At 51.4% G+C, this 27,852-nt stretch overlaps 1 protein-coding gene across 1 annotated transcript; it reads left to right on the top strand.

Annotated features, from left to right (window-relative positions):
- Positions 1-399: 399 nt before the first annotated feature.
- MUC4 (mucin 4, cell surface associated) lies at positions 400-27,169 on the top strand (the record flags this gene model as incomplete). The annotated part of the gene is made up of 25 exons (XM_079705205.1): positions 400-536; positions 1,548-1,598; positions 3,207-3,253; positions 4,598-4,731; positions 5,610-5,774; positions 6,524-6,679; positions 7,789-7,919; positions 9,385-9,473; positions 11,224-11,403; positions 11,587-11,712; positions 12,468-12,587; positions 12,935-13,143; positions 13,885-13,966; positions 14,423-14,590; positions 15,181-15,282; positions 15,670-15,903; positions 16,989-17,126; positions 18,926-19,107; positions 20,702-20,861; positions 21,845-22,024; positions 22,383-22,456; positions 23,774-23,838; positions 23,924-24,156; positions 25,837-25,999; positions 26,977-27,169. The coding sequence occupies 25 exons, from the start codon at positions 400-402 to the stop codon at positions 27,167-27,169; spliced, it is 3,519 nt and encodes a 1,172-aa protein (XP_079561331.1).
- Positions 27,170-27,852: the final 683 nt, after the last annotated feature.

Below are 27,852 nucleotides of genomic sequence, written 5' to 3'. Positions count from 1 at the left end.
CACTTCAGCAGTCTCAATGACAACTGAAGTAGAGGGGCTATCAACATTGCCCTCCTCCAGCATCTCTCCTCAGGAAACATCAGCATCTTCTCAGAACCACCAGACTCAGAGCACGGAGGCAACCGGAGAATCCCAAACCAGGACCACCACAGCAATGGTCACATTAAGCCCTTTATCTTCTCAAATTCGACACACTGCTATAGAAGTCATTTCTCAGGAGACGTTCACTTCTGGTAAAACGAGCACATCATCTCCTTCCAATTCCAGCATTATATCTCTCAGAGCAACAGAATTTTTGACAGCACCAACCTCATCAGATACCACTGTAAGAAGCATAATAGACACATCACCTTCTGTAACTAGCAATTTTCCTCCATTCACTTCTAAAGTTTCTACAACATGGCAGTCAGTAGTACAATCAACTCCACTCTCTACCAGTTCTTCAACTCCAGAAACATCTACAGTTTTTCACACCCACCAGGGCAAAGGCACAGAGACCACGGGGTGGCCCTATACCAGAAGCACAATCTCTACAGGTGTTTCTCATGAAACATTTACTCAAGGTAAAACAACAACAGTCACTTCCTCATCCTTCAGTGACAGCCACACGACTCAGTCACAAAAAGAACCATTGTCAACACCAGTAGCTGCCACTACATTAACTGCAGAAAGAACATATACTTCCCCAGCTAGTACTTCTTGGGTTTCGTCTAAGGTCTCAACAATAGGCGAACAGAAAGAGCCTACCACACACCACTCTCTGAGCACATCTTCTCAGCAAACAACAGCGGCATTTTCCCAGCCTCATTGGACACAAGGGACAGAGACCACTGGAGGTACTCACGTCAGCAGCACAAGCTCCAATATCACTCAAACCATTGAAACAGTCACATCCACATCTCCTTCATCCATACTAAGTGGACACACATCTCAACAAACTGTAACAGCAGGCCCAGCAAGGCAGTCAACACCACTCGCTGCCAGCATCTCTCCTCAAGAATCATCAGCTATTTCCCAAATAGGTCCCACTCAAGGCACACAGACCACACAAGAATCCCATACCATGAGTTTATTCTCCCCCGTGATGAGCACAATCAAAACAGTCACGTCTGCAACTTCTTCATTCAAGCCAAGTGGACACTCGCTCTCAGAAAGTGTGCCTCAAGACACGTCCACCACAGATGAAGTGACAACCTTCATCCCAGCACCCTCCAGGGAGAACCACACAACTCAGTCCACTACCACTACCACAGGACTGTGGACAGCACCAACATACCCCGACACCACCCTGGGAACCTCAGGCGGCACATCACTTTCCATAACAAACACCATTCGTCAGGCCACCTCTGTAGTCTCAACCTCGGGAGGCCAAGGAGAACAATCAACATCCCCTGCTACCAGCGCCTCACTTGACACAACATCAGCCATTTCCCAAACCCATCAGACTCAAGGCACAGTGACCACTAGAGAACCGTACACCAGTACGTTGGCCTCATTGGTGATGGACACCACCTTGGGGGGTACAGCTCCTGCTTTGTCATCCACAGGAAGCAGCCAAACAACTTCAGGAAGTGCTCCCCCAGAAACATCTACCTCAGGTAAGATCAAGAGTTTCTCACCAACTTCCTCCAGGGAAAGCCACCCAACTCTGTCAACGACCAAACTGTCCACTGCAACCAGTCCTGACACTACTCCAGGAACCACAGGACTGGGGTCCGTTATTGTCTCCAGCACCATTTCAACCATCATCTCTGAGGTCTCAACAACAGGGAGACCTACAGGACAGTCAAGCCCAGCTTCTCCCAGCACCTCTTTTCAGGAAACATCAGCCATTTCCCAGATGGCTCAGATTCAAAGTACAGGAACCACCAAAGGATCTGAAACTGTCAGTTCAGTCTCCCAGGTGACTGAAACCTTCTCAGCAGTCACATCTCCACCTCCTTCATCCACATCAAATGTACACACACCTCCACAAACTGTTACCCATACACTGTCACCTTCAAGCACCAGCACAACCTTTATCTCAAACCCAGTCAGCGACAGCCACAGGACCCAAACAGCAATGCCAACCATGTCATCTGGGGCAACTGAAGGGACAGCTACAGCCATTTCTATCACCCTGAGAGATGTAGCCTCTCGTTCTCCTTCCACAATCTTGTCCACAAGTGGAGAAGTTCTGACAATGACCCCAGGCTCATTCACCCATGAAAATAGGACTGCTGGGGTCATTTCCCCTGTAGGTTCTGACAATAACTCCTTGACAAATACCACACAAGTCCCTACTTCCTCAGTGGGCGAGTCAAGCACACTCACCTCTGAGCATCTTGCAACTGTTCAGACAGTAGCCTCTACTATGCATCCTATTACAAAGCCAACAGATACGGTTTCTACAAGTAATCATAACAGTGTAGCTGGATCCACACCAACTTCACCATTTCCACCGACAAGCTACCTTTCCATCAAGACCACTCCTGATACTTCTTCAGCATGTAAGTATTCTAAGAGTCCATTGCTTACTCTACAGCCATCCACAGACTATTCTTTCTCTGACTCTACTTCTTCTGGTAATGTGGGCACAGCTCAGACCATATCGAGTTTCTATACTTCAACCAGTAATTCTTCATTCTCTCAATCAGCCCCTGGCCCTGCAGTCACCTGGAGTTCCACCACCCTATTCACAGGTCACCCCACTCATCTGTCTGTTACCAGCACTTCTCCACCATCCACAGCATCCTTAAGCTCCACCGTGAAGACTGAGACATCAGGTAGGTGGGGACTCCGGGGTCTTGGTCTCTTACAGTGGCCCAGTTGGCTCAGTTCAGCCTCAAGGAGTGCTTGAGAGAGGAAGGTGAGTTAGCACTGCCAGGCTGGAGTTCAGGTCCACGAGAAGATGAAGTCAGTGGCGGGTATGGTGGGTGACAAGCTCATCATCCCTTCTACCCCAGGAGATAACTGCTTTTTTGCAGGGAGTGACTTGGGTGTGACCAGAAGACAGACAGGTTTCTAGCTGTCTCTCCCAGCTCTTAAAGTCTCTGACTCTCTTTAACTGTGCTGTTTTCTCTGTAAAGCCCACTCCAGTCTTCTTTCCCTGCCTGCCCAGGAACAATCATAACCTCACAGAAGACAGACAGTGGGAGAAGCACAGCAACATCACTACACTCAACAACCTCCCAGACCCTTACCACGTCCACTGCTGGCACTTCCAGAGGCACCCGTTCAACAGCTGCCCCAGTCCCTATCAAGCCTGAGAAAGGCTAGTGATTCCATAGAGCAGGAGCCTCTCCACCCTGGGAGGGAGAGGATGGAGTTAGATGTGGAGGTTGTAGCTGTGGCAGCTGGATTGGATCTACCAGCGAGGTCCCTCATGGGTCGCTGGGGGAACCAGTTCTGTGGATCTCTCCACTGCCCCACCTGGGCCATTGGAAGTCCAGCCGCTCTCCATACCCCCTTGATAGGGGTGGGTAACTGAGTGCTTAGTCTCAGCCTGCTTGTTCATAGACTGTTGTTTTGAATCAGAAGGGCCTTATAGGGGCAATGCAAGAGCATCAGAGTTGGGTGCTGAGGGCTGGCTTTGCACATGGTGCTGGGCTAGGAGCTAGAGATACAGAAATGATCAAGGTGCTGTTTAGCAAGAGACAGAGCTGCTGCCTCAGTAGGTGTCATTAGAGGAATAAGCCCAGGATATTAGGTGCACACACTGGAAGGCCCGAGGGAATGTCAGGGGTGGGGGGTGGGGTCAAGGTGAAGAGGAGGCTTCCTGGAAAGAGTGAATAGGAGCTGGGGTAGTGGAAGTGCCCCAGGCAGGCAGGAGGGCCTGAACAGCTGGAATAAAGGCATGGACAGGAAAAGCTGTCCTAGTGTTGCATGGGGAGGAGATCCATAAAGCATTTGGGGTTACCAGAAGTGAGGGGAAGCATGTTGAGAAGCAAGGCTGTCATGTGAGGGAATCTTGTAGATAACAGGCACCAGGGAGGATGTGGCGTGATTTACATTTATGAACAGTGTCATGGTGGCTGGGGTGGGGGATGAATTTGCAGGAGGCCAGGAGAGCAGTGTAGAGACTGCTGTGGTATTCCAAGCAACACCAGGTGAGGGCTGCCAGTATGGAAAGTAGGAGGCCCGTTTGAGAAATGTTTAGGGCAAGGTTTCTCAAATTGGAGCCCAAGGACCTCCATGGGGTATCTGATGACAAATTCTATGGGGATGTTAAGTTTATCTAGAGAAATACCATCTTAGGGAACAAGTCTCATTCTGTGAAATGATCTTTCAATGACTCATCTTCACTACATTGGAGGAATTTTGTCTTTTCACCCTTAAAAGAATTTTGAGTACCGTAACTGGTACAGAATAATTTGTTGGTATTCTGACAGCAGAATCTGTTTTTCTTCAAACTGGGGAAGGCTGAGCGTACCATTTCAGGGGTAAAATGAGGAGATGGGTTGAATGCAAGTGGAGAGAGGAGTCCTTGATGGCCCCCACTTACGGGAAAAGGGGACAAGGGTAGAGGAGCAGCTTGGGGACACTCTTGGGGGCCCCTACCAGCCCTGATGACATCAGGGCCCATGAGAACTTCCTGCTCCTCTTTGTACCGGCCCAGGCGTTTCCCTCTTCCCTTACGGGCTGCGTGCTGGAGACCAGGAGTTTGTCAAGAGGACTGTGGACTTCACCTCGCCTCTCTTCAAACCCCAGATTGGCTTCCCCCTCGGCTCCTCTCTCCGGGATTCCCTCTATGTGAGTCCCCGACTGCAGCCCAAAGGGCAGGATCCATGACCCACATTCCGCGGGCCTTGCTTCTCCCTCCAAGCCTCGGAGACATCCCTGTGACCATGACCAACCATGACCATGACCGAGCAGGAGAATGGAAGCAACGTTCGTCAGGCACCTACTGTGTCCCTGCCGCTAGCTCAGTTTGCATGCACCGTCTTTAACGATAGGGCACCAGCTGAGGAGGACAGGGAGCTAGGCAAGGCCTCCCCACCCAGGTGGACAGAAGTGTTGGCACCTCAGTAGAGAGGTGCCAGGGCCCAGTAAGCTCTCCACCGTTTTCACGGGCCCTTTTATTGAGTAGGATGCTCTGCTTGGGAAAATTGACTCTTTGATGCTGTTCACATTTTCTATAATTATTTCCTGGTTCCCTGGTCCAAGTATTGATACTTCATGTCTCCCGGAGGAGAGCTGAATGGCAGTCGTGGCCCTCAGTGAGAGGGCTGAGTCAGGACACACTGTGAAAGGGTGACACAGCGATGGGGTCAGGGTATCAATTCTTTTAGCTCTAACGGATATAGCACAAGCTTCAGGGGTGGGGCTAAGGGGATTTACCCGGAGATGTCTGCTCTATGATGATGGGCTGGTCTATAGGTGGGTCTGCCACTGAAGCAGGACTAAACCTACCACCTTAGGAAGGACTTAGGATGTGAGGAATGGCCTAAGGATGACGAGTATTTGTGGGAGGACTATGTACAGGGCCTCTCCCAGCAGGCAGGGAGATAGATGAGACCTTCCAGAGGTTGTTGAAATCTCTGAAGTTCTACCCTCATGCATCCCAGGAGCTGACCCAAGGCTGGGATGCTCCCTCCCTGAATGCTAACCAGAAGAACCTTTGTGCTCAGTTCACAGATAATGGCCAAATCATTTTTCCGGAGTCAGAGTACCAGATTTTCTCCTATCCCAACCCTCCCCTTGGAGGCTTTACAGTCTGGGATCCTGTGGCCCTGGTGGCTCCATTCTGGGACGATGCTGATTTCTCCAGCAGCCGGGGAACCATATTTTACCAGGTGGGCCTTTCAAAGCTCAGCACTCAGGGTCCTGCAGCAGCGAAGGAGAGACAAAAGGCTGTGTGGAAGGCCTTGAAAGTGCTCCAGCTGTCAGAGCCCGGGCTCAATGTGGGCAGGGATTGAAGCTTAAATATGAGGGTGGGAAGGAAGCAGACTAGGACACAACCACGGGAAGACTGCAGGTGACAGAGATGGGGTGCAGCGATCCATGGTTTGATTTTAGAATGAGGTTTTAGGGGTCCATCCTAACGAGGCTGAATCAAGCAGGGACCCTGCGTGTGCTCCTGGGTGGGGCTTATGACTCCAATCAGTGGGAGGTACCAGCGCAATGAAAGCTACCGCAGGCGAATGTGGATCGTGCCCCTGCCACGGACAAGGCACTGTAGAAGGTCCAAAGGTGAAGAAATACATGCCTGTCTTCAAGGAGCCTTCAGCTGGACATAGGGAGGTACAAACGGGCACAGGTGGTTGCACAGTCGGAGCCAGTTTATGCTAAGAGATGCACAAGTTCAAGTCCAGAAGACTTGGGTTTCTGGGCCTCAACTCTCCACTCCACACACCCCAGGTTTCCCTGTGGCCCGAATTTGGATCTATCTTAAGGTCACAGGCACTAACTGTGAAAATGTAGGCTTGGGAGGGGGAAGGGTGGGAGACACAGGTGGACTAAAGTGAGCAGAAAGTGAGGGGTCCCTCAGGAGTATTGAGCTGGGACCCTCATTTCCTTGTCCGTACCTGCCTTCTTTTCCTAGGAATACGAGACTCTCTATGATGAATACAACCTGCTAGTGAGGGACGTGGAGTCTTGGATTAAAAAGTTAACAAACACCTGGAACTACAAAGCCAGGTGGACGCTAAAGGTCACGTGGGTCCAAGTCCCCCCCTATCCTGCCCGGTGGACCATCGGGGTGAGTGGACCAGTAGGCACTTCCCTGTGAACCATCTGGAAGTCAGACATCTTAGAATCCTAGGCAGGGCCCACTCTTCTAAACTCCTCTCTGACTCAAGGACAGATGGCTGATTAGAGCATTCCCCTCCCAGCCCACCTCCCCGCCTCCCCATCCCCCATCCCTCCACCTCCACCCCACCCCCCACCCTCTTTCCTGAGCACTTACCTTGTGCCAGGTGTGCCTCAGGGCTTCGCTTACATGACATCACACCAGCCCAGAGCACTGGGTATTAGGAGTTGAAACATGGGACATGAAATTTCTGTTAGTCAAAAGTGGCTGCCTATTGGCAATTTTATATGGCTCAACCTAATATTATTATCCACATATTAGAGATGAGGAAGATGATGGCTAGAGAGGTTAAGCAACTTGCTCATGGTCACCCAGCTAGGAAATGAGAAAGCCGGGCCTGGAACTGAGGTTTTTCTGACTCCGCACTCTGGCTCTCAACCGAAATGCATCCAGTGGAAGGGGGCACACCACAGGCTCTCCTTAATCTTCTCTCTGGGGCCTCACCGCTCGGACAGTCACAAAGTTATTCCTTGTGTCTGGTCTAAAAAGTCACTCATTTCTTCATTGGCTCAACAAGTTCATTGCTTACCTACTTTGTACAAGCCCAGTGCTTGACACCCACCTTCAGAGAACCTCCAGTCTCACCTGCGTGGTCCTCCACACTATTTAGGGTGAGGAGACGTTGGGACAATATCCTTAAATATCCCAGAGGAAGTTCCTCAGGCCTCTCCCAGCTCTCGCGTGTCTTGGCTAACCTCTCAGTTTGCTGAAGCTTTCTCATACAGACCCTCTTCTAACTGGATTCTAACCCAGAGTCGTCTACCTTCCCTCCCTGGAAAGAAGTCACAAAGAAGGCAAATCCACCATGGCAGGGGCTTTGACAGTTAGGGTGAAATCTGTGCATAATTCCAAACTTGCTTATCTTTTAAGCCCATGCCTTTGCTCTGGGTAGGCCAGGAAAACGTGACATGGGTGTGTGTGGGGGGGGGGGGGATGGGTGGTGGGACAGCCCAGATCTCTCACATGCATCCCTATGTCTGTCTCCTACCAACCCCCAGACCAACACCTACCAGGCCATCCTTTCCACAGACGGGAGCAGGTCCTACACCATGTTTCTCTACCAAAGCGGCGGTATGCAGTGGGATGTGACCCGGCGCCCAGACAACCGCGTCCTGATGGGCTTCTCCAGGTAGGACAGGGAGAGGCTGTCAGCACTGAGCAGATAATTGGAGCCCTGCAGAGCAGGGCTTGCGCTGCACACACACTCCATCCCCCCCAGGGCAAGGCAGGATTCCTCCTTGCCAATGCTTCTGACTCACACAGACTCTAGTTCCTACTTTTTGCTATTTCAGATTAAAAGATCCCTATTCACCCTGCCATTCTCTTTCCTACCCCAATCCCCGTGCACAGTGATAATTATTCCCAGAGTTTTGACTTCTAGGATTTCCACTGACATTAACTGACCTCTCTCGACTTCTCAAATATCATCACAATAACAGCCAACATTTATTACACCAAGTACTTCATAGGCATTATTTCATTTGACTATCACAACAACCTCATGAAGGAGATACTATTTACTACCCATTCTGCAGGTAAGGAAACTGAGGTACAAATAAACAAGTCATTGCCCAAAGTCACAGAGCTGGGAAGTGGCAAAGCAGGAAGTTGAATCCAAAATATAATGCTGAAATCTGCCTTCCTGACTTCTGATGGGCTGAGAGTTAACCTCTCGCCCAGGGGCACCAACAGTTTGTGTGGGGTCAGTGGCAAAGATGGAGAGCAGAGAGATGGATGGCGCGTGGATGCGGGCGTGGGTTCCCAAGTATGGAGATGGCTCATTCTCTGACACAACAGTTCCGAACCATGGTGTGTGTGCAATCAGTTGTGAAGGTCACATGCAATTTGTTACTGGTAATTGCTGCAAGGGTTTTTCTCCGAGAGTGTGTTCAGGCTCACCCCTATAATTACATTGCTTTCACCTGCTTTTTGACGTGCCCTGGAGGAGAAAGTAGCGGAATTATCCAACTTAGCTAGGAATTTCACACCATTCTGAGTGCACCCATGGAAGGTGTCATGCCCATGTGCCTCATCTGTCCTGTGTCAAAAGGGAGAAAGGATCCAGAGTCGCTGCTCTGAGGTGTGCACCCAGAGAGGCTGAGGGTTCTGCTCCAGGGTTTCCTCCTTCCTGGAGCAGCGCTTAAATACCACCCCGGAGTGTGTGGCGAGGGTCGGAGCACCCATTGCCCAGGTCCTCCTAACTCAGAGACTGCTCTTAACCCTCACAACCAGCCGTCCCCTACAGCGCCCCCTCTCCAACCCCTAGTTGAAGGGAAACTAACAGGAAGGAGGCCTGAGCTGTTTCTTTCACACCCCGTCTCAGGACCAGTTTCCTGCAGTTCTCCATCTGATGTGGAATAAATTAGGGCCTCCTACCCCTGCCCCATCCGCCTCCTTCCCTCTCCTGCTTAGCGCTGGGAGTCAGTGATTCTGGCTGCCTGGATGACCAACTGACTGACCAGCTGATAACTAATGACTGGCTGGACCGAGTGGGTGACTGGCGGACTGACCAGCCAGATGAATGAGTAACTTGCCGACTGAGGGGAAAGACTCTGTGTGTGACAGAGGCCAGAGATTCTTTCCTTTGCCTGCAGTGGAGATGGGTATTTCAAAAATAGCCCATTGACATTCCAGCCAGTGTGGGAGAAGTATCGTCCAGACCAATTCCTGGATTCCAACTCAGGTAAACGCGCCACCTTATCACACGAGGGATTCAAGTCCTCTTCTGTCTCGCATTCCGTGTGCCATGACAGTCCTAGAGGGGCAGCTCCCTTGTATCTCCACCATCCCAAAGGGTGTTTCCAGCACAATCTGACCTCCCACAGGTGGAATCCAGACTTGGCATGGCCCAGGGAGCAGCGTACCTCCTGCACCCTCATGCAGTACAGAGTCTCCTCCCTGGAATGAGCTAAACCCAGGAGGGCTATGAGAGGGGGCCCAGATCCTGAAAGTGAGGATGGGGTACAGCAGGAGGTGGGGACATGAATGAACAGCTAGGACAATTCTCCAAGTGTCCTGTCCCAGAGCTGGAGAGAGAACCCAGATGAGATCCCTTAATGGATCTACCAAAAAGGTGTTCCAGGGGATCTGACATCCATTCAGTCATCATTTATTGAGTACCTGCTGTGTGCTGAACACGGTGCTAAGAGCCACAAGTATGAAAAAAATAAAGACCAACTATGTTGGTCTCAGAGAGCTCTTACTCTGGTAAGAAGGCCGGTACTTTAGGTCCCATGGACCTCCTCCATGACTTGTACTGTCTGGTGGCCCCAAAGGGAAAGAAATTACAGTTTCCAAAATGTGATAGAACAAAAGATATTTTAGCATTAGAAATTAGCCATGTAAACTGTGAAGCATAAATCCAGTTCTACTTGTTCTGTGGCAAGAAATTCTGGTAAACAGAAGCTGAGTCAAATCATGAGTGCCATCTTGTGGAGAAAGCTATCCTATCAGATTAAGTCCCTTCTATCCAGATGCATCTGCTTGTGATGTAGGGGGCGCAATGTGATAGTGGGTGTGTGTGTGTTTTGGGGGAGAGTATCTGGTGTGTCTCCCTTGATACCAGGCCATTGTGGAGAAGATACACGAACAGGTAATCATAAACAATGATCATCTTTTTCAAAACCTTATCAAACTGTAGTTATCTTGATAATTTCTTCTTTTGTGTGGGAACAGGATCAAAATCTAATACATTATGTCCTATTGCATTTTTTTGTACTCTGGAGCCCCATTTCTCACTCATGCAGCTGGGGTGGGTGGTAAGTAACTTACAGTTAATTAAAGGTCTATTTAAATTTCAAACCCCCTTCAGGATTTCTTCTCCCAATTACTTCTCACTTCCAAGGATGGCATCTGGGCACAGAGGAAGCTTCCTCAGCCTCGTATTGTTGGAGCAAGCGTCTGCTTCATGTGCCACCTTCCCTGTGGCTCCCCAGCTGGCCTCTGAGCCTCAGCCTCCATCCTGGCTGCTTTGGCCACTGGCATGTTTGTGCAAGTGTCTGAGCATGTGGCTGGTGGCTGGTGCCTGGTGGCATCACTCACTGAGATATAGGGTGCATGAGGAGAAACTGGTTTGGGGGGATTGGCAGGTATTGGAGCGTAGAGTAGCAGACATGAGGGTAGAGAATGGGATGGACTGAAGCTCAGGGCCAGGGTTTGGCTCTGAGTTGGGTATAGGTGAACTCTCCCTGCCCAGCACTTGTACCAGGGTTTCACCCTAAGATCCAAGATTTGGGATTTTGACTGTCACATCAAAGGGGTCTTTGGGGAGGAATCCCTGCCAGTCTCAGTTGGGTTCATCCCTGGAAGAGCTGTCCAGAGTTGGGGGAGTGACATACAGAGGGTGTATTTATGAGTTTTGCTTGTCCCTAAAGCTAAATCAGAGCCTGTGGCCCCAGGCCCTGGGATAACCCCTTCTTCCTCTGCTCCCCCAGGCTTCCGAGGGCTGCAAATCTACAAGTTGCACAAGGAAGAAAAGCCCAACTACCGTCTCCAGTGCCTGCAGTGGTTGAAGAGACAGTCTCAGTGGCCCAGCTGGGGCTGGAACCAGATCTCCTGCCCGTGTTCCTGGAGGCAGGGACTATGGGACTTGAGATTCCAGCCCATCAACATAGGTGACACCTCCTTCCTGTCTCTCGAGGCACCCCCAGTGTCCCCCACAAGCCCACACCCTCCCTCTGGCCATGCCTGACCTTTCCCTTCCGGGGCACCCTCAGTTCCTCCCTGGAAGCACCCCGACCCCACTGCCGCCACCACCATGGGCATCCTGGGCCTGAGTGTGTCTGGGCCTGTTGCAGCCTGGTCGGGCCTTGGCAGCAGGCACCTGTGCAGCTTCTCCTCCTGGCGAGGGGGCGTGTGCTGCAGCTATGGACCCTGGGGAGAGCTTCTCCAAGGCTGGAGAGTGCAGAGTCCTTGGCAGTTTGGTAAGTGTGTCCACGGAAAACTCAACCCCGCCTTTTCTGGAGCTTTCTGTTCTTCACTGTCAGAGACCAGCTTGGGCTCCACGTCAGCAGTGGGACCCACAGAATGAAGCCTCTTTCCCCATTTCCTCCCAGCTACTTGCCCTCAATTTCCTGATCTTGTAAGATGAGGAAGTTTCCGACATCCCTTCCAGCTGGCATCCTAGGGAGTTCTGACTGAGTTCCTCTTGCCCCATCTCCACTTGGCCCATAGCCCCAGCCCAGAGTAGGTGCATCTTTCTAGGGAAGGGGAGGGGCCTGGTCTGACCCAGATTAGCAGGCTGTCTGGGGGAAGACATGGAGTCGTTTCCCACAGAGACCTTCCAAAGGAGCTAGAGAGGAGAGGGTTGGGGGCCCAGGGTAAGCATGTGCTCCCCACCTCCTCCCTGCAATCTCAGCAGCTTCCTTAGTCCCCAGACGACCAGCCACAGCCTCCCACTCCCAGCGCTTGGAGAGTTGTGGGACTCAGCGCTCCCCGCTCCAAGAAAGGAAGGACCCTGTGCCTGCCCACAAGAGGCTTTGCTCCACGTGGCTCTGACAAGCCCACAAGGGAGATAGTAACTGGTCAATGGCCTAAGGTCATTAAGCAGGGTGGGATCTGAACTCACGTGGGTCTGATTTGCCAACCATGCCCTTGCCGCCCGCATCATTCTGCCCAAACCTCCCAGCTGGGTCCTGCAGGTCCCGCATCTCCCCCAACCCGCTGCTCTTCCCCACAGACCAAGAACTGGAGCCGCAGAACTGGTGTTGCCGTTTCAACGACAAGCCCTCCTTCTGCGCCCTGTACCAGCTCAGGAGGCCCGGCGTCAGCTGCGCTGGGTACCAGCCCCCGAGGCCCGGTGAGGCTGCCGGAGCCCAGCCCTGGGGCAGGGCTGAAGTGGAAGATCTGGGGAGGGGTAGCCTCTCGGGGTGTGGACCAGGGTGGCACAAGCTTCCTGGGGCAGCGCTGTGACCACAAGGGAAGGTGGAGGTGTGTGCGGAGTGTGGCAGAGGAGGTACTTCACACACAGCCCTGCGGGAGGGGGAGGTGTGGTAGGTGGGGAGGTAATGAGAGGACATGAGGGGGCACACAAGCACAAGACGGCTTTCGGAGAGGGTTAAATGCTCCGTGAGCACCTCTCCAGGCTGAAGCCTCCCAGGCCTTTCCCTGGTCTGTCCTGCCAACCTGGTACCTCCTTTGTTCCAGCCTGGATGTTTGGGGACCCCCACATCACCACCTTGGATGGTGCCAATTACACCTTCAATGGGCTGGGAGACTTCTTGCTGGTCCGGACCCGGGATAGAAACTCCTCCTTCCTGCTGCAGGGCCGCACGGCCCAGACCGGCTCGGCCCAGGCCACCAACTTCATTGCCTTCGCCGCTGAATACAACTCCAGCAGCCTGGACCCCATCATGGTGAGTGGGGCCGGGGCGCTCCGCTCGCAGGGAGCCTTTAGCTCAGGGACCTTCAGCTGGAGATTGAGGCCCTGGAGGAGAAAGAGAAGGAAGAAGGGAAGGGAGCATGAGGGAGGGAGGACGCATCCTGCCAGCGCAGTGGTTCAGATTAGGAGTTTCAGATTAACACACATACACACTACTGTATATAAAATAGATCACCAACAAGGACCTCCTATATAGCCCAGGGAACTATACTCAATATTTTGTAATAACCTATAAGGGAAGAGAATCTGAAGAATTATATATATATATTCTTCATATACATATATGTCTGAATTTGTGTGCTGTACACCTGAAACTAACATGGTATTGTAAATCAACTATACTTCAATAAAAATAAATAAATAATTTAAAAAAGAGTCAACCCGGGAGACACAAGATTAGGGTCCTGGCTGTGAGACTGAAGAAAGAGCTTAACTTCCAGTGCCTCTTTTTCCTTAGAGTAAAATGGGGATGATAATATTACCTACCTCACAGGACCGTTGTGAGATTTAAAAGCTAATCTATGAAACGTGCCTCGCTCAGAGCCTGGCCCATGCCAAGCGCCTCACACATGGTAGCTAGTATCACCTCATGGTCACACTCCCCATCACCTTCACCTTCGTCCAAGCCCCAGGCTCTGAGCTCTCCGCAGCCTCCTTCCTCAGTTTCTGGACCCACCTGCAGGTCGGGCTTAAGCCTCTGCCAATTCCCTTCCAGGTTCAATGGCTCCTTGAGCCCAGTGACACAATCCACGTTCGGCTCAACAACCAGACTGTAACATTTGAGACTAACCGTGAAGGTAGGCTGGGGACAGCTGTCAGCTGCCGTCTCCTGCTACCCTGGGTCAGGATCAGCAGGGTGCCCGGCACCAGGGAGAAGGGAGCTGGGGCGGAGAGGCAGTGGCATCGGGCAGAGCAGCGTGGTCACCACCCCTGCTGTCCCTCCAGCAGCTGGGCCTGAGCACTTTCTTCACCAGAGCTGGGCCTTAAACTTTCCCTCCTCACTTCTCTCCTTCCCCTGAGGCTGTGACAGCCTCTCTAGACAGCCCGTCCTCAGTCCCCAGGGAGAAGGGGGTGGGGTGGGCCGTGAAGGTGTCCTGTGAGTGTGGTTTGGGGCCACTGGAGTAGGACCCTGCAGGGCATCTCCCAGCTGCTCTTAGTCTCCTCTCTGCATCTTGAAACGTCACTACTGCCAAGTCTTGGACCTCCAGGGCTCCAACGCTGGCTGTTTCCTTATTTGTCTCCCAACATTCCAGGCCAGGAGGTGTTCAACACCTCTGGGGTTGTAATGACCCGCAATGGCTCCATGGTATCAGCCAACTTTGATGGGGCAGTGACCATCTCAGTGATCGCTCTCTCCAACATCCTCCACGCCTCCTGCAGCCTCCCGGAGGAGTATCAGAACCACACAGAGGGCCTCATGGGTAAGGAACAGGCAGGAGCCTGCCTCTGCAGTAGGAGCTCAGACCCCCCCAGCCCGTAAGCAGCTCCACCTCCTGTGGGCCTGTGGACATCACAGGTGGAGTTTCCTTTCTCAGCCTCCTTGGAACAGAGCCTGAGGGTTCAGAGCAGCAGGGAAGGAGAAGGGAGGTAGCTCTTCAGCTACCTCTGAGGCTGACTTCCCGTCCTCCTGAAGCTCCGGGTCCAGGGCAGCAGAGGGGGCATCGAGGATGGGCTCTGGGGAGCATGGGGCCAGCAGCCACCCTTCCCCTCCCTCCCTCCCTCCCTCCCTCCCTCCCTCTGGCTTCACACCTTCTCACCCTCCCCCATCCCCCACATTCCCTCCCTTCTTTCCCCACTTCCTCCTTCATTTCCTTCTTCCCTGAAGCAGAGAGGCAGGCTCTGAGGCTATAGTCCTCTCCTGGCCTCCCGGAGGACTGAACCGACAACAGGTGCAACTGAAGGAGGCTTCGCGGGCCCCCTACTCCCCACGTCTCCATGTGACCTGTTGGATGCTCCCCAGGGAAGGGAGGGCCACAGTCCCAGGGTGGCTGACCCCTGCTCTGTCCCTCAGGCTTCTGGAACGGCAACCCAGATGACGACTTCAGGATGCCCAATGGCTCCACCCTTCCCCCAGGGAGCTCCGAGGAGACGCTTTTTCACTATGGAATGGCCTGTGAGTCTGAGCCTCAGGGTCCTCAGGCAGATGGGGTAGGGCCAGGATGAAGGAAGCTGCCGCACTGTCTCCCTCAGGCCTGTGGGGACCAGACCTCTGTCCTCTATGAGAGGGGAGTAGGAAGGAAGAGACCTGAGGATGCTGCTGCCATCCCCTCCACTTCCGTCCCACCTGCGTCTCTCTACCTGGAAGAGAGGATGAGGAAGTTGGGTGACCCTCACTCACGAGAGCGGGGACTTCCAGACTCAGAAGCTGGAAGTCGCTCTGTCCTTCCACATACCCCTCCCCCACCCAAACCATATAAAGTAAGGGTAAGGGGTGGACACAGCAGAGATATAGCTGGAGTCCCACCCTGGTGCCACCACCATCGCACCTTGTGTGTTTTAGGGGAAATCAACGGAACAAGCCTTTTTGGCAAGAGGGACGACCAGTTGCCTTCCAACTTCACCCCTGTCTTCTTTTCACAACTGCTGGGAAACAAATCTTTGAATGAAAATTTGACCTCCAAGTGTCATGGAGATAAACAGTGCATCTACGATGCCCTGGCCACAGGAAACAAAAACCTTGGACTGTACACTGGGATGCTCTTTAGAAGATACCAGCAGATGAACACCACCCTGAGTAAGTGGTATGAGGCCCAGGGAGGCATGTGCAGAGTTAGGGGGCAGATGAGGTGACCCCCTTCCATGAGACTCCTTTAAGCTGCACATTTTTAGAACTTAACAGATTCTTTTGCTCATGTTATTCCTCTGCTCAAACCGTCCCATGATTCCCCAGCCCTGTCCTTATGATAACCTTCAAAGCCTTATCCAATCTGACCCCATTGCCTCTCCTAACTCTTCTCCTAGGACTTCCCCCTCACTCATTCCACTCCAGCCCCACTGGCTTCTTTGTGTTCTTCAAACACGCCAGGCTCACACCCGAGACACTGCAGTGCTATTCTCTTTGCCTGGAATGCCCTTCTCCCAGAGAGCCACAGGCCCGTCCCTCACCTCCTTCCAGTCTCTATTCAAATGTCACCTTCTCAGCAGTGCCTTTCTTGGCTAGCCTGCCTAAAATTTCACATTCACCCCCACATCCTATTTGCCTTCCCTGCTTTATTTTTTCTCCTTAGTATCTATAACTATCTAACATATTTTCTAATTTTCATAGGTATCTTTTTTATTATTTGTTCATTGCTGCATCCTTACTACCTAGAACAGTTCCAGTCATAGAGTAGATGCTCAGTAAATATTTGTTATGAATGAATGAATAAACAGTTGTATGGAAATAGCAGGGCTCCAAAACACAGAGACCAGTGCAAAGGTTTTACTCCCTCTCCATTTCCTGACAAATGCAAAGCCCATCAGATGTTACCCTCATGGTTTACAGCCCTCTTCCAAAGGTAAAACTCCACAATGGTCTGAGCAATGCTGACCTCTGATTCACTTCATACCATGCCCAGAATAGCGTTCTGATCAGGAAAGAACTTGAATCCTGCTTGAGGAGAAGATAAAAGAGAGAATAAAGATTTGGGTGTGTGGGCAATACAACCACAACCTTCTCTGTGTGTGTCTGAGAGCAGGTACACAGAATAATTCCTGCTTTTGGAGGTAGGTCACAGCCCGGGCAATGCCTCACACAAGAGAGAGGACTGAAGAAACAGGAGGCCCAGAAGGCAAGAGAGTATCTTGCCTCACACCTTGCATTCCTTCTTTGTGTCTCAGATCAGTACCCCCCCTCTATTGAGGGTCCTGACGTGATGGAAGCCTACATGGGACAGGCCAAGCTGTTTAATTACACCAGCAGCACTAAGGACGTCACATTCACTCTCAGAAACAACTACACTGACTTCAACCTCTTTGGTAAGAATCCTTGGCTGGGGCTGTAGCAGATGAGGTCAGAGTCAAGCTTTGGGTAATTCTGCATTATTATACCCTGTGTAACTTCATGTCACTTTTGCATTGGAATATCCAGGACCCACATTTCTTGGGAATAATCCCTATAATTCAAATAGGTGCCCCCAGTGAATAGTAGTGATGGGCTTATGGAGATTTCGCTGGCTAGCTAGACTGCCTCTGGGCATGTACAACTGATTCCAAGATCATTTCATCTCAGTCTTATAATATGCAATCATCCTTATGCAATCAACAAATTATTAGAATAAATATAACAACTAACAAATACTAATTTAAAACAGTTTCATATCTATTAAAAGAAGGATACCATATGGAACAAGATTTAAAGAAATGCAAATAACTTCATTTGGTACCTTTCTCACTATTTTTATGTTTGTCAACCATGTTTACTTCACTTTGCCTCTCTTTTTTTTTTTTTTTTGCGGTACGCGGGCCTCTCACTGTTGTGGTCTCTCCCGTTGCGGAGCACAGGCTCTGGTCGCGCAGGCTCAGCGGCCATGGCTCACGGGCCCAGCCGCTCCGCGGCATGTGGGATCTTCCCAGACTGGGGCACGAACCCGTGTCCCCTGCATCGGCAGGCGGACTCTCAACCACTGCGCCACCAGGGAAGCCCCACTTTGCCTCTCTTTATCTGCTTTTCTGCTCTGGGACCAAGCAAAGCTTCATCTTTCCCTCCCAGGAATGGTGTGAAGACCCCGTTTCAGGCCTGTAACCATGATCTGGGTCAAGAGTCAAAGCCCAGGGAATTCCCTGGCAGTCCAGTCATTAAGACTCGGCACTTTCACTGCCGTGGACCCGGGCTCAATCCCTGGTTGGGGAACTAAGATCCCACAAACCACGAGGCACCGCCAAAAAAAAAAAAAAAGTGCAAAAAAAAAAAGGAGTCAAAGCCCACAGGATGTAGCTTGGCTTCTGTTGCCAGCACTAATTAAGCTGTGACTGTTCTTTGCTAAAACCAAAGCCCTTGGGGGCATTATTCTGGGCTCTGAGCACCTCTCTGACTCATTGTCTTTCTCTGTGCATAAGAAGGGGCTGCTTTGGCTGTACCCTGTTGCTCCATACAGCATCCTCCCAGGTGCCAAATTAATAGTATCAGGAGATTTTCTCCTCCACGGGGCTCCTATCCTGAAGAGTGTTGGCCTGGAAGCTATGCTCGTTTGTTCCCTCCTAGCAGCTCTTCTCAATCTACTGTTTTAAGGAGATGTTCTTATTTTCTTGAAAAACATAAGACAGGTTGGATCAGAAGAGTCCTTATTGATAGGTAGCAGTGTTTCACTGTAGTCTGGTGTCTGAAGGTGGCTGGTCAAAAGTCCAGGCAATGAGAGCGGTGGGTGAGAAATCAGGGCGAAGGATGAGGATGCCATGAAGCTGAAGTCAGTTTGGCCTGCAGTGTAGCCTGGGGAAGTGTTGGGAGGATCCTGGCCTTCATCCTCCATCCCCCCTGGATGTCCCATCCTGGTGCAGGCCTAGACAGCGTTGCCTTTTGGCGTCTTTTCAGGGGGAGCAGCTGCCTCCCCCTCTGTGAGGTTCCGCCCTACGATCACTGAGTTGGGCTGGTGCTACCTCCAGCTTGGAGCGTGATCAGGATCACTCCAGGAAACCAGCCTTGCTCAAGGAAATGCCGGAAAATAATTGGAGGAGCGTTCTGAGAGGGGTGGGGGAAGTCCAGCATCAGCACTTGGGCTGGCGGACAGCAGAGCAGTTGAGGCCTCCAGTTCTCAACAGTCTCGTCTTCCCTGGGGCAGAGAATGGGACATTGCTATGGACACCAAAGTTGCTGGGACCATTTACTCTGGAGATTCTAGCAAGAAGTGCCAAGGACAGCTTGTCATCTGTACTCAAGCCAAGAACAGTGGTCTGTGCGTGCAAGGCAGAGAGCCAGTGTTTATACAACCAGACCAGCCGGGTGGGTGATTCCTCCCTGGAGGTGAGTGGTGAAGAGGGTTGGGGGGAGGTTTCCAAGTTGAGGGAAAGGAGGTGGGAACTGAAAAGATGTCGTCCTTCAGCTCCTCTGTGCTAATGTGTGTGATGGGAGGCGGGTGGAGCTGTGGTAGGTGAGTAGAGCAGACACCAATCTCGGGCCACAAACTTACAAGTGTAAGAAATAGAACTTCCTTTACTGCTTATAGCTCAACTGAATTTTTATCTCCCAGCTCCCATTGAGCCAGGCTGGCAGGAAACTTCCACCTCAGTCTTTCTTAGAGTTGCCCAGTGGTTCCCAGCTCCATGGTTCTGGAGTCAGACAGTGAAGTAAGACAGTAAGATGTGGGTAGGAAGGTGCCCGTGTGGTCCCTGGGCCTGAGTCTACACGGATCACAGCTCCACGCACCCTCCCTTCAGACATAGGGGAGTGCTCTCTGGCTTCTGTGCCTTGCTCAGGCACAGGAAACCTTGTGCAGAGTGGCTTAGGGTCCCATCTGCCTAGAAGCACTGTGTAGCCATTTCTCTGGGGCTTCATCTTCATGGTGTTGGGAAGAGAAGTACAGATCCCTCTGATCTTGGTCCCCCCAAAACCTTTTTTTTCCCCCTTTACTCTCTTCCTCCAACTAAAAGAAGCATCTCTTTTGTAGTTTGAAGAAAATCCTTCTCCATTCAAGTTTCTAGCCAAGATACTTGGCCTAAGTCCATGAATCTGGCCCCATCTGCTTTTTTTTTTTTTTTTTTTTACTTTTTGGGGGGAGTCAGAAAGGAAAGTGTTCGGCTGGCAATACCCCACTACCACCTTCACCTCTTACACACACACACACACACACACACACACACACACACACACACACACACTCTTCTCCTGAAGCATGAGCAGAGAATTCCTACTTGAAAGGGAGAGAGGTGGAGGAGTCCAGGAGGCAGAAAAGGAAAAAAATACAGAGTGGGGGGAAAAGGGATTAAAATCAATATATTATTTTAGATATCCCAAGATATCCAGTCTTGGCAGTACCAAGTGTTAAAGGGTTCCATTTCGGGGAGCTTTCCAGCGTCATCTCAGTAGGCGAGATAGAAAAGAGAGATGAGGAACTTGATGAGGATCTGGACGATTCCCCTCCCTGTGCCCTTGTTCTGGTTATTGCGCGCTCTCACTGTGCTCAGCAGCGAGCCTCCTTCTTCTTGGTTGGGAGTCAGCAAGGGAAGAGAGAGCAGGAAACTGCAGCTTACGTAGGATCCAGTTTTCCAGAGACTGTAGAATATTTATTTATTTAGCCCCTGTCTTACTCTAGGAAGGGTTTCAGGCAAGGAGATTTGCTGTGAGAGGGAAGAGGCTGGGATCCCGGGGCAGGGGCCAGGCAGAGGGCTCAGGGAAAGGATGGCCCAGGGAGGCCACGTGGCCTGGAGGACGGTCTGCCTTTGACAGGGACGTGCAGGCCCAGGGCCTGTTCAAGAAGCTGCTCAGTGGATACTGGCAGAATTAAGACAAGGACTCAGGGTCCATGGGTTCTCAGACCTGAGGGGTTGGTACAGCAACACCCCAGAAACCCTTAATGGTTCAGCCTCCTGGCCGTCCAGTGATCAGCAACCTATTCCAGGTGGCCGACTGCAAGTGTGACGGGAGCACCTTAGGCCGCTACTGCAACCGCTCCAAGGACCCCTGTGACAAGCAGTGCTTCCCGAATGTGAAGTGCATTTCCGGCAAGGGCTGCGAGGCCTGCCCCCCGAACCTGACTGGGGATGGTCTTCACTGTGCACGTGAGCTGGGGACAGGGCCTCGGCAGGAGGAGGTTCTGGGGACAGGTGACATCTCGAGGGCCTAAGACAACTGGGCGAACCATTTCTCCCCCCTTTCCAGCAAGTCTTTAGAATGTTCAATACAGGTGGGTATGGTAAGGAGGTAAGGTGGGCATGGCAGGGTGTGAGGCTGAAGGAGAAGAGATTGTACAGGCATGGAGGAGGGGCCAGAGCTGAGCAGCCCTGAGGCACTGTTGGGGGAAACCCAAGGCACAAGACTGAAGATGGCCTGGAGAGGGGAGGGAACTTTTAGCAGCAGCCAGGGAGCCAGAAGTAAGCTGGGGTGGGGCCCTCAGGCTGCTGGGGTGGGGCCCTCAGGCTCCTGGGGGTTTTCAGAGATGCAAGGCCCAGGGTCTCTGCATTTCCCTAGTCAGGACATTGTGTGGGGGGGGATGGGGGCGGGGGTGCTGCCATGGGCATCTGGTGGCGGGGGTGCCTCGTCTTCCTTTGAGTCCTACTTCCACCATCTGTTGCTCAACCTTTGAGCCATCAGAGTCATGAGGGCATCACAGTGAGACCTCCACTAAGCCCCCCGAAGCGCCCCAGTGTAATCTAGAGACCACTGCATCTTCTGAGCAGAGACCAGAGATGTAGAACCACAGCCTTATAAAGGCAGAAAAGAGGATGGAAGTGAAGAAAACAGGCTGGTGGGCTTTCCTGAAAGAGGGTCCTTTCCTGTTGGGAAGGGTCTGATAAACACTCCATTCCCTCAGCAGAATTGGGAGAACCCTTACATGGCAGGGGAGAAAGGGTCGCCCGGCAAAGAAATGTCTGGAAAAGGAAGAAGGATAGTTTGGGGTTCAGAGTGGCCCACAAGCAGAATGCAGTTTAAGTGGGCTTTGCAGCAAAGAAATCAAGCCTGTCCTGGGAGCAGCTTTCCCTGGGCCGGGGGCCGCCCCTTGCTGCTGAGCGAGGTGTTGCTGACCTCTCTGCTCCCCCTGCAGCTCTGGAGAACCCCTTCCTCTGTCAGAACAAGTCCTGCCCTGAGAATTACTGCTACAACAACGGCCGCTGCTACATCTCCCAGGCTCTGGCCTGCCAGCCCGCCTGCATCTGCCCCCCAGCCTTCACCGACACCCGCTGCTTCCTGGCTGGGAACAATTTCACTCCAACCGCCCGTCTAGGTACGACCAGATACTCCACCATCCCCACTTCTCTCTCCCTGGGGGATGATATGGGGGTCTGGGGGCCAGACTAAGTCCCTCAAACTCACAGGACACAGCTCCAAATTTCCCTCAGGTGGTGGTAAGTTGTAGGCTGTGGGAGTGAGTGGGGGGCAGCTGGCACAGCATGAACCGCGGGCCTGAGAAGTCTGCTGAGGAAAGACCAAAGGTGACCTCACAGCGCAGCAAGACAAGAGTCAGGGAAGCCTTGATCGTAGTCCAACATGCATTTGTGTGAGGGTCAGCAGACTTGGCCACTTCTGCTGATCCTTCTGGTAAACCTGTGAGGTGATTATGAACCGCCTTCTCCCATCTCCAGAGCTTCCCTTAAGGATCATCCATCTCTCGCTCATTGAAGACGAAGGTGCCTCCCAAGCAGATGTCAATGCCTCGGTCAGTGCTGCAGGCCAGCTCTGGGTGGGGAGACGGGTCTTGGCTGGTTCAGGGAGGGGTCTTAGCCATGGCTTGTGCATTCTGCATCTCATAATCTGTCTAGATTCAACTGCCAGAGGAGGCGGGAGCCTCCTGCCCCAGGGAAGGCTGAGGGTGAGGAAAGCAGGAAGGCCTAGGACAGAGACCTCCAAGGGGGTTAGAATGACCAACTCGCAATGAATAGGGTCCAGGGTGGCCGAGTCAATGCAGCCTCTCCTTCCAAGCATCCCTTAAGACCTGCCCTTGGATATTATATGGAGGAAACACAAGAGGGCATTTCACCTCCAGGAAGCCTTCCCTGACTTCGCTGAGGAAACTGAGCCTCCCTCTTCTTGGCTCCCATGCCCTTGTCCATTCCCCAATCACAGGCAAAGTAGCACAGTAGTTGAGTTATTGAGGCTCTAGAATCCTACCCAGGTTCAAATCCTGACACTACCACTCACTAAAGCAGGTGTAATAATTAGACAAATTATTTGAACTCCCATCTGTAAAAATAAAAGTAATAACAGTACTTATGTCAATGGTTTGTGTCAAGGTTTAAATGATAATGTAGGTAAAGCACTCAGCACGGTGCCTAAAACACAATGTATTAAAAAAAATTATCCAAATGGTTATTGCTACTGTTGCTACTACTACTACTACAGCACTCCACACTCTGTACAGTAAAATCTGTTGACATTTGTCTACTGCGCCAGACTATGGGTCTTTGAGAATGGACTGTTCCTAAGTCACACTGACATCCCTCACACCTGACCATCCCCTAGGACTGGCTAAATATAATCTCTGTTCAATATACACGTGGGGAGAGAATGAGTGGGTAAATTGGGGATCAGAGGCAAGGTAGAGGTCATTCATTTCAGATTCTCCCCTTGTGATAGGAAGTGGGGGTGAGGATATGTAAAGTCCTTCACTCACCAACAAACTTCTATTAAGCAGGGACCTGTGCCAGTAACCAGGCTGGGGTGTGGGGATGCAGAAGTGCATAAGAAACATTCTGGTGTCTTGGGTCCTCATCTTCAAAGAAGGAAACAGGGAGTTCCCTGGTGGTCTAGTGGTTAGGATTCCAGGCTTTCACTGTTGTGGCCCGGGTTCAATCCCTGGTCAGGGAACTGAGATCCCACAAGCCGTGGGGTGTGGCCAGGAAAAAAAAAAAAAAAAAAGGGAAGAAGGAAACAGAAAGGGATGAATATGTACATTAAAGTGGGAAGGGTCTCCTCTCTGGATTGGGCCTCACCCTCACTTCCACCCTCCCACCCCAACTCCCATCCTCTGCACTAGGTGGCCTATAGACTGAGGAACCTGGATGTGCGGGCCTTTCTCTGGAACAGACAAGTGGATCGAATGTAAGTGGGACTGTCCCCACCTGGTCGCCGGGTCCTCCCCCAAACTCCTCACCCCTTGGCCCCTCACTGTGCCCCTCCCATACAGTGAACCCCCAATAGCACTGGCCTCAGGAAGCTCCCTTCACTGCTGGAGCATTATCTCGGAGTTCCAGTACCGCCCTGGGGGCCCTGTCATCCACTTCCTGAATACCCAGCTGCTAGACGCAGTGGTGGAGGCGTTCTTAACTCCATGGAGGAGGTGGAAGAGAAGTGCGGGGCCCAGGAACAACGTGACCTTCTACCCCGTCTTCAGGAGGGACGTGTACAGTATTATGGCTCGTGAGTCACTGTCTTGGGGACAACTACTGGGATAGCTGAGGGGGGAGGTAAGCAGAGGGAGCCTGTCACAGATCTGCAGCCCACACAAATCCATGGCTGAAATGTGTTCTACAGCAAGCCACAGACAAAAATTAAGTTAATTTAGTTTTTTTTATTTGTAATTTTTGAGAGAAATTGTGAACATTTTACCCACCAGCCTTCTAAATTCAAGACCAGGCGCACAAAATACTGCTTGATGAATCCCCACGTGTACAGTTTCACAGAGCAATTACTCCAACTGCTGCTTTCCTGACCATCACTGCTAACGGTTTTCTTTCCACAAAATTGTTAATGATTTGGTTAAAAGACCATTGTACTTTATAAACATAAACAAGGACATTCTTTTTGGCTTTGCCCTCCAGCCGGAGATATTAAGTTGAAGGCTGGAGACCTAGCCCAGGGGCAGAGATATCCCCTCCCTGAAAGAGTGTGACCCCATGCAAAAGCCATCCCCAATCTAGGCCTCCACACTCCCATCTGGAAAATGAGATGGGATTTCTGAGGTCCCTTTCAACTCTGACAGCCCCTAATTATCCCGGAACAGGAATGAGATAGGTTGGCAAGCTTGCCAGGGAAGGAAAGGAATAGCCCACCGTATTTTGTGAGTCAGAGAACAGGGCAGTGAGTATGTCAAACCCAACAGAAGCTGCTGCGTTACTTGGGTCTAGGACCAAGCCAGAGCTTCTTTTAGAATCCAGGCTAAGCCTCCTCCGTCCCAGGGGCAACAATGTGAAATTCTCCAAACTACTATGCGTATGGGTGGTAGGGGGGTTGGGTTGGGGTTAAGAGGACACCCCAGACCTGATTGTGACTTTTGTTAGAGAAAACAAACAAACAAACATCCCACAATTTTTATTACACAAGTACAATGTGTTTATTGTAGAAACTTTAGGAAACACAAATTAACAACAACAAAAAAATCACTTGTAATCCCTGTCCCCAGAGACAAATCCATTTTGCACCAATTTTTCTGAATTTTATTTTATGCATAGGAACCTTCACACATATAAATTTGTTTACAATAAAGGGATCAAATCATGCCGAATGTTTGCTAACCTCCTCATTACTAAAATAATTGTGAACATATTATATTGTATACACATTCCAATTTCATATATTATTTTACAATATGTCTTAATATAGTGTGCTATAATAGATTTAAAAAAGAATGTTATACTAATAGTGACCATTTAATGAGGGCTTCCTGTGTCAGGCACTGTACTGAATACTCTGCATATATTATCTCATTTAAAATTTACAGCAAGGTAGTTTCCTTTTAAAAATAAGGAAACTGAGGCTGAAAGAGTTAAGAAATTTCCCCTAAACCACACAACCAGTTAGTAGTAGAGTTTGAATTTCAACTGATCGCCTTTTGCTGATTTCAAAGCATATGCTCTTAACCAATGCATTTTTCATCCGTGGTGCTTATCAGTTGCACAATATTTAACAAAACCACTCCTGTTGAACATTATTGCTCTTATTAACCATGCTGCTCTGGTCTTCCATGAACATATGTCGTTTCCATGGGTGTTTCCAATTATTTCTCAGGATAAGTGCCTGAAAATGGAATTCTTGATCCAAAAGGTATAGATCTGGTGTTTATCGGTTGCTTTCTATACTCACTTTTATCCTACCTGACAGTGAATGTGAGCACGCTGGAAACTTACTTCCAATGCAGCGGATACAAGGGCTACCATCTGGTCTTCCACCCCCAGAGCGGCTTCACCTGCGTGTCTCCCTGCAGTGAGGGCTACTGTGAGCACGGAGGCCAGTGCCAGCACCTGCCCGATGGGCCCCGATGCAGGTGGGCAGGGCTGGGGGCAGGAGGCGGAGGGCAGTGCTGGGAATCCAAGCTGCAAGGGGTCCAGAAATGCCATGGTACCTCATGGTGTCTGAAAATTTAGGATGGCTCCGTTTGTAATTAAGAGAAAGGGGATCAGAGGGAAAAGGGACAATGGAAAAGAAGATGTGTGCATGCCTAAACTGCGCAGATGAAAAAGTTGCTATATTACCTATGCAACTCAAACCAGCTACTGGGTAGATATTATGACCACTTTAAAGATGAGAAAACTGCAGCTTAGAGACGATAAGGAATCTGCCTAAGGTACCCAGCATGTTAAGTAACAGGATCGGGGTTCCAAAGCCAGACTCTCCCACCTGATTTTGCTTCTTGGGTGGACAGCCTGCTGCCTCGTTGTGGAAAAGGAACCCACTGTCTTGTTTCCAGGCCCGGACCTGCCCCTTCTTAGGAGTAACAGTCGGGGGAGGCCCTCTCTGTCCCACCGGTTCATCAGCAGTCCGAGGGGCTCCCGCGAGGGGAGTGCACTAGGTCGCAGGGCTGCCATGGAGAGGGGCAGCGCCACCTGGGTCCTCTTGTCACATCAGTGCCCTCCGTCTACGCTTGTTCCCACTGCAGTTGCAGATGGGCCCAGCCCTCTCTGCTCCCGGGTCCAAGTAGGGGGCGGGTGGAGCCTAGCACCGGACTCCAGCTCTCCGGGGGCAGGCAGGCTTTGTGACTGCGCATGCTCACCTGCGGCCAGCCCCGCCCCCTCCCCAAGTCCCTGTGGAGGCGACCTTAGATGAATTCACCCCCCCACCCCCCGCCATCCCCGTCCGCCTTGGTAGCCCAGTGGCCTCCCCTCAGCTCCAAGTCAGGGCTGACTCCGCCCCTTCCCTAGAGGGGAGCCGAGCCTGTCGTGGAAAACCTCCTCTGGCCCGACAGAGAGGAGGGATGGGGAGGCTGAGCACCCTGCTGACTGTGTCCCCTCTCTCTGTCCCCAGCTGTGAGCCCTTCTCCATCTACACGCCCTGGGGCAAGCGCTGTGAGCACCTGAGTTTGAAACTCGGCGCCTTCTTCGGGATCCTTTTCGGGGCCTTGGGCGCCCTCCTGCTGCTGGGGGTCGTGTTGTTTGTGCTCCTGCGCTTCTGGGGCTACAGGAGCCGTTTCTCCTACGCGCTGGGCTCCGAAAGCTGAGGCCTTGCCCCGAACGGGCTGCGGTGGCCTATGATACCTCAGGAGCTACCCCAGCCTCATCCGCACACACTCCCAGGCGTCGTGGTTTAGGGAGACTGGAAAAAGTAAGGTGACTGATGAGGATTCAGGATTCTTTAAGAAGAATGACTAATGGGAATGAATAATAAAGACCACACCGTGTCAGTACAGGAGACACAGAGGCTGGCAGGAAGAGGCCATAAAGGCCTACTATATAAATAGATGGATTCTCACACAGACATACCCACACAGAGGACACTGACCTACAGAAACACTACAAGCACACACCAGAGTTGATGGGGTGATGGCTCTAAATTAAAAACCAAAATACATTTGCACACAAAAGTCTCCAGTTTATTTCTAATTAAAGTCTATTCAAATAAAATCCCTCTGACTTTTTGTGTTCCCAAAGCCATGGATTTCATTCATGATTTTCCTCTGGTGGCTAAAGGGCCTGATACAGAGGGTGGAAGGAGCAGAGGTCGGTTGGACCCAGTCCTGCTTCAGCCCTCAGTTACTCCATGTTGGGAAGCTCGGTTACTCCAGCCCAGACTTGGATCTTTGCTTCAGTCTCCACATCCCTTTCTTTCCCTCCCCCCAACACAAGCAAAGGCCTGGCCCTCTGAGGAGGATGGTAAGGATACCCCCATATGGAGTATCCCCAA

The sequence above is a fragment of the Hyperoodon ampullatus genome, assembly GCF_949752795.1.
Source record: "Hyperoodon ampullatus genome assembly, chromosome: 5".
Taxonomy (NCBI): Eukaryota; Metazoa; Chordata; class Mammalia; order Artiodactyla; family Ziphiidae; genus Hyperoodon; species Hyperoodon ampullatus.
Note: the sequence above shows the minus strand (reverse complement) of the source record. Positions and strands in the feature narration are given on the sequence as shown.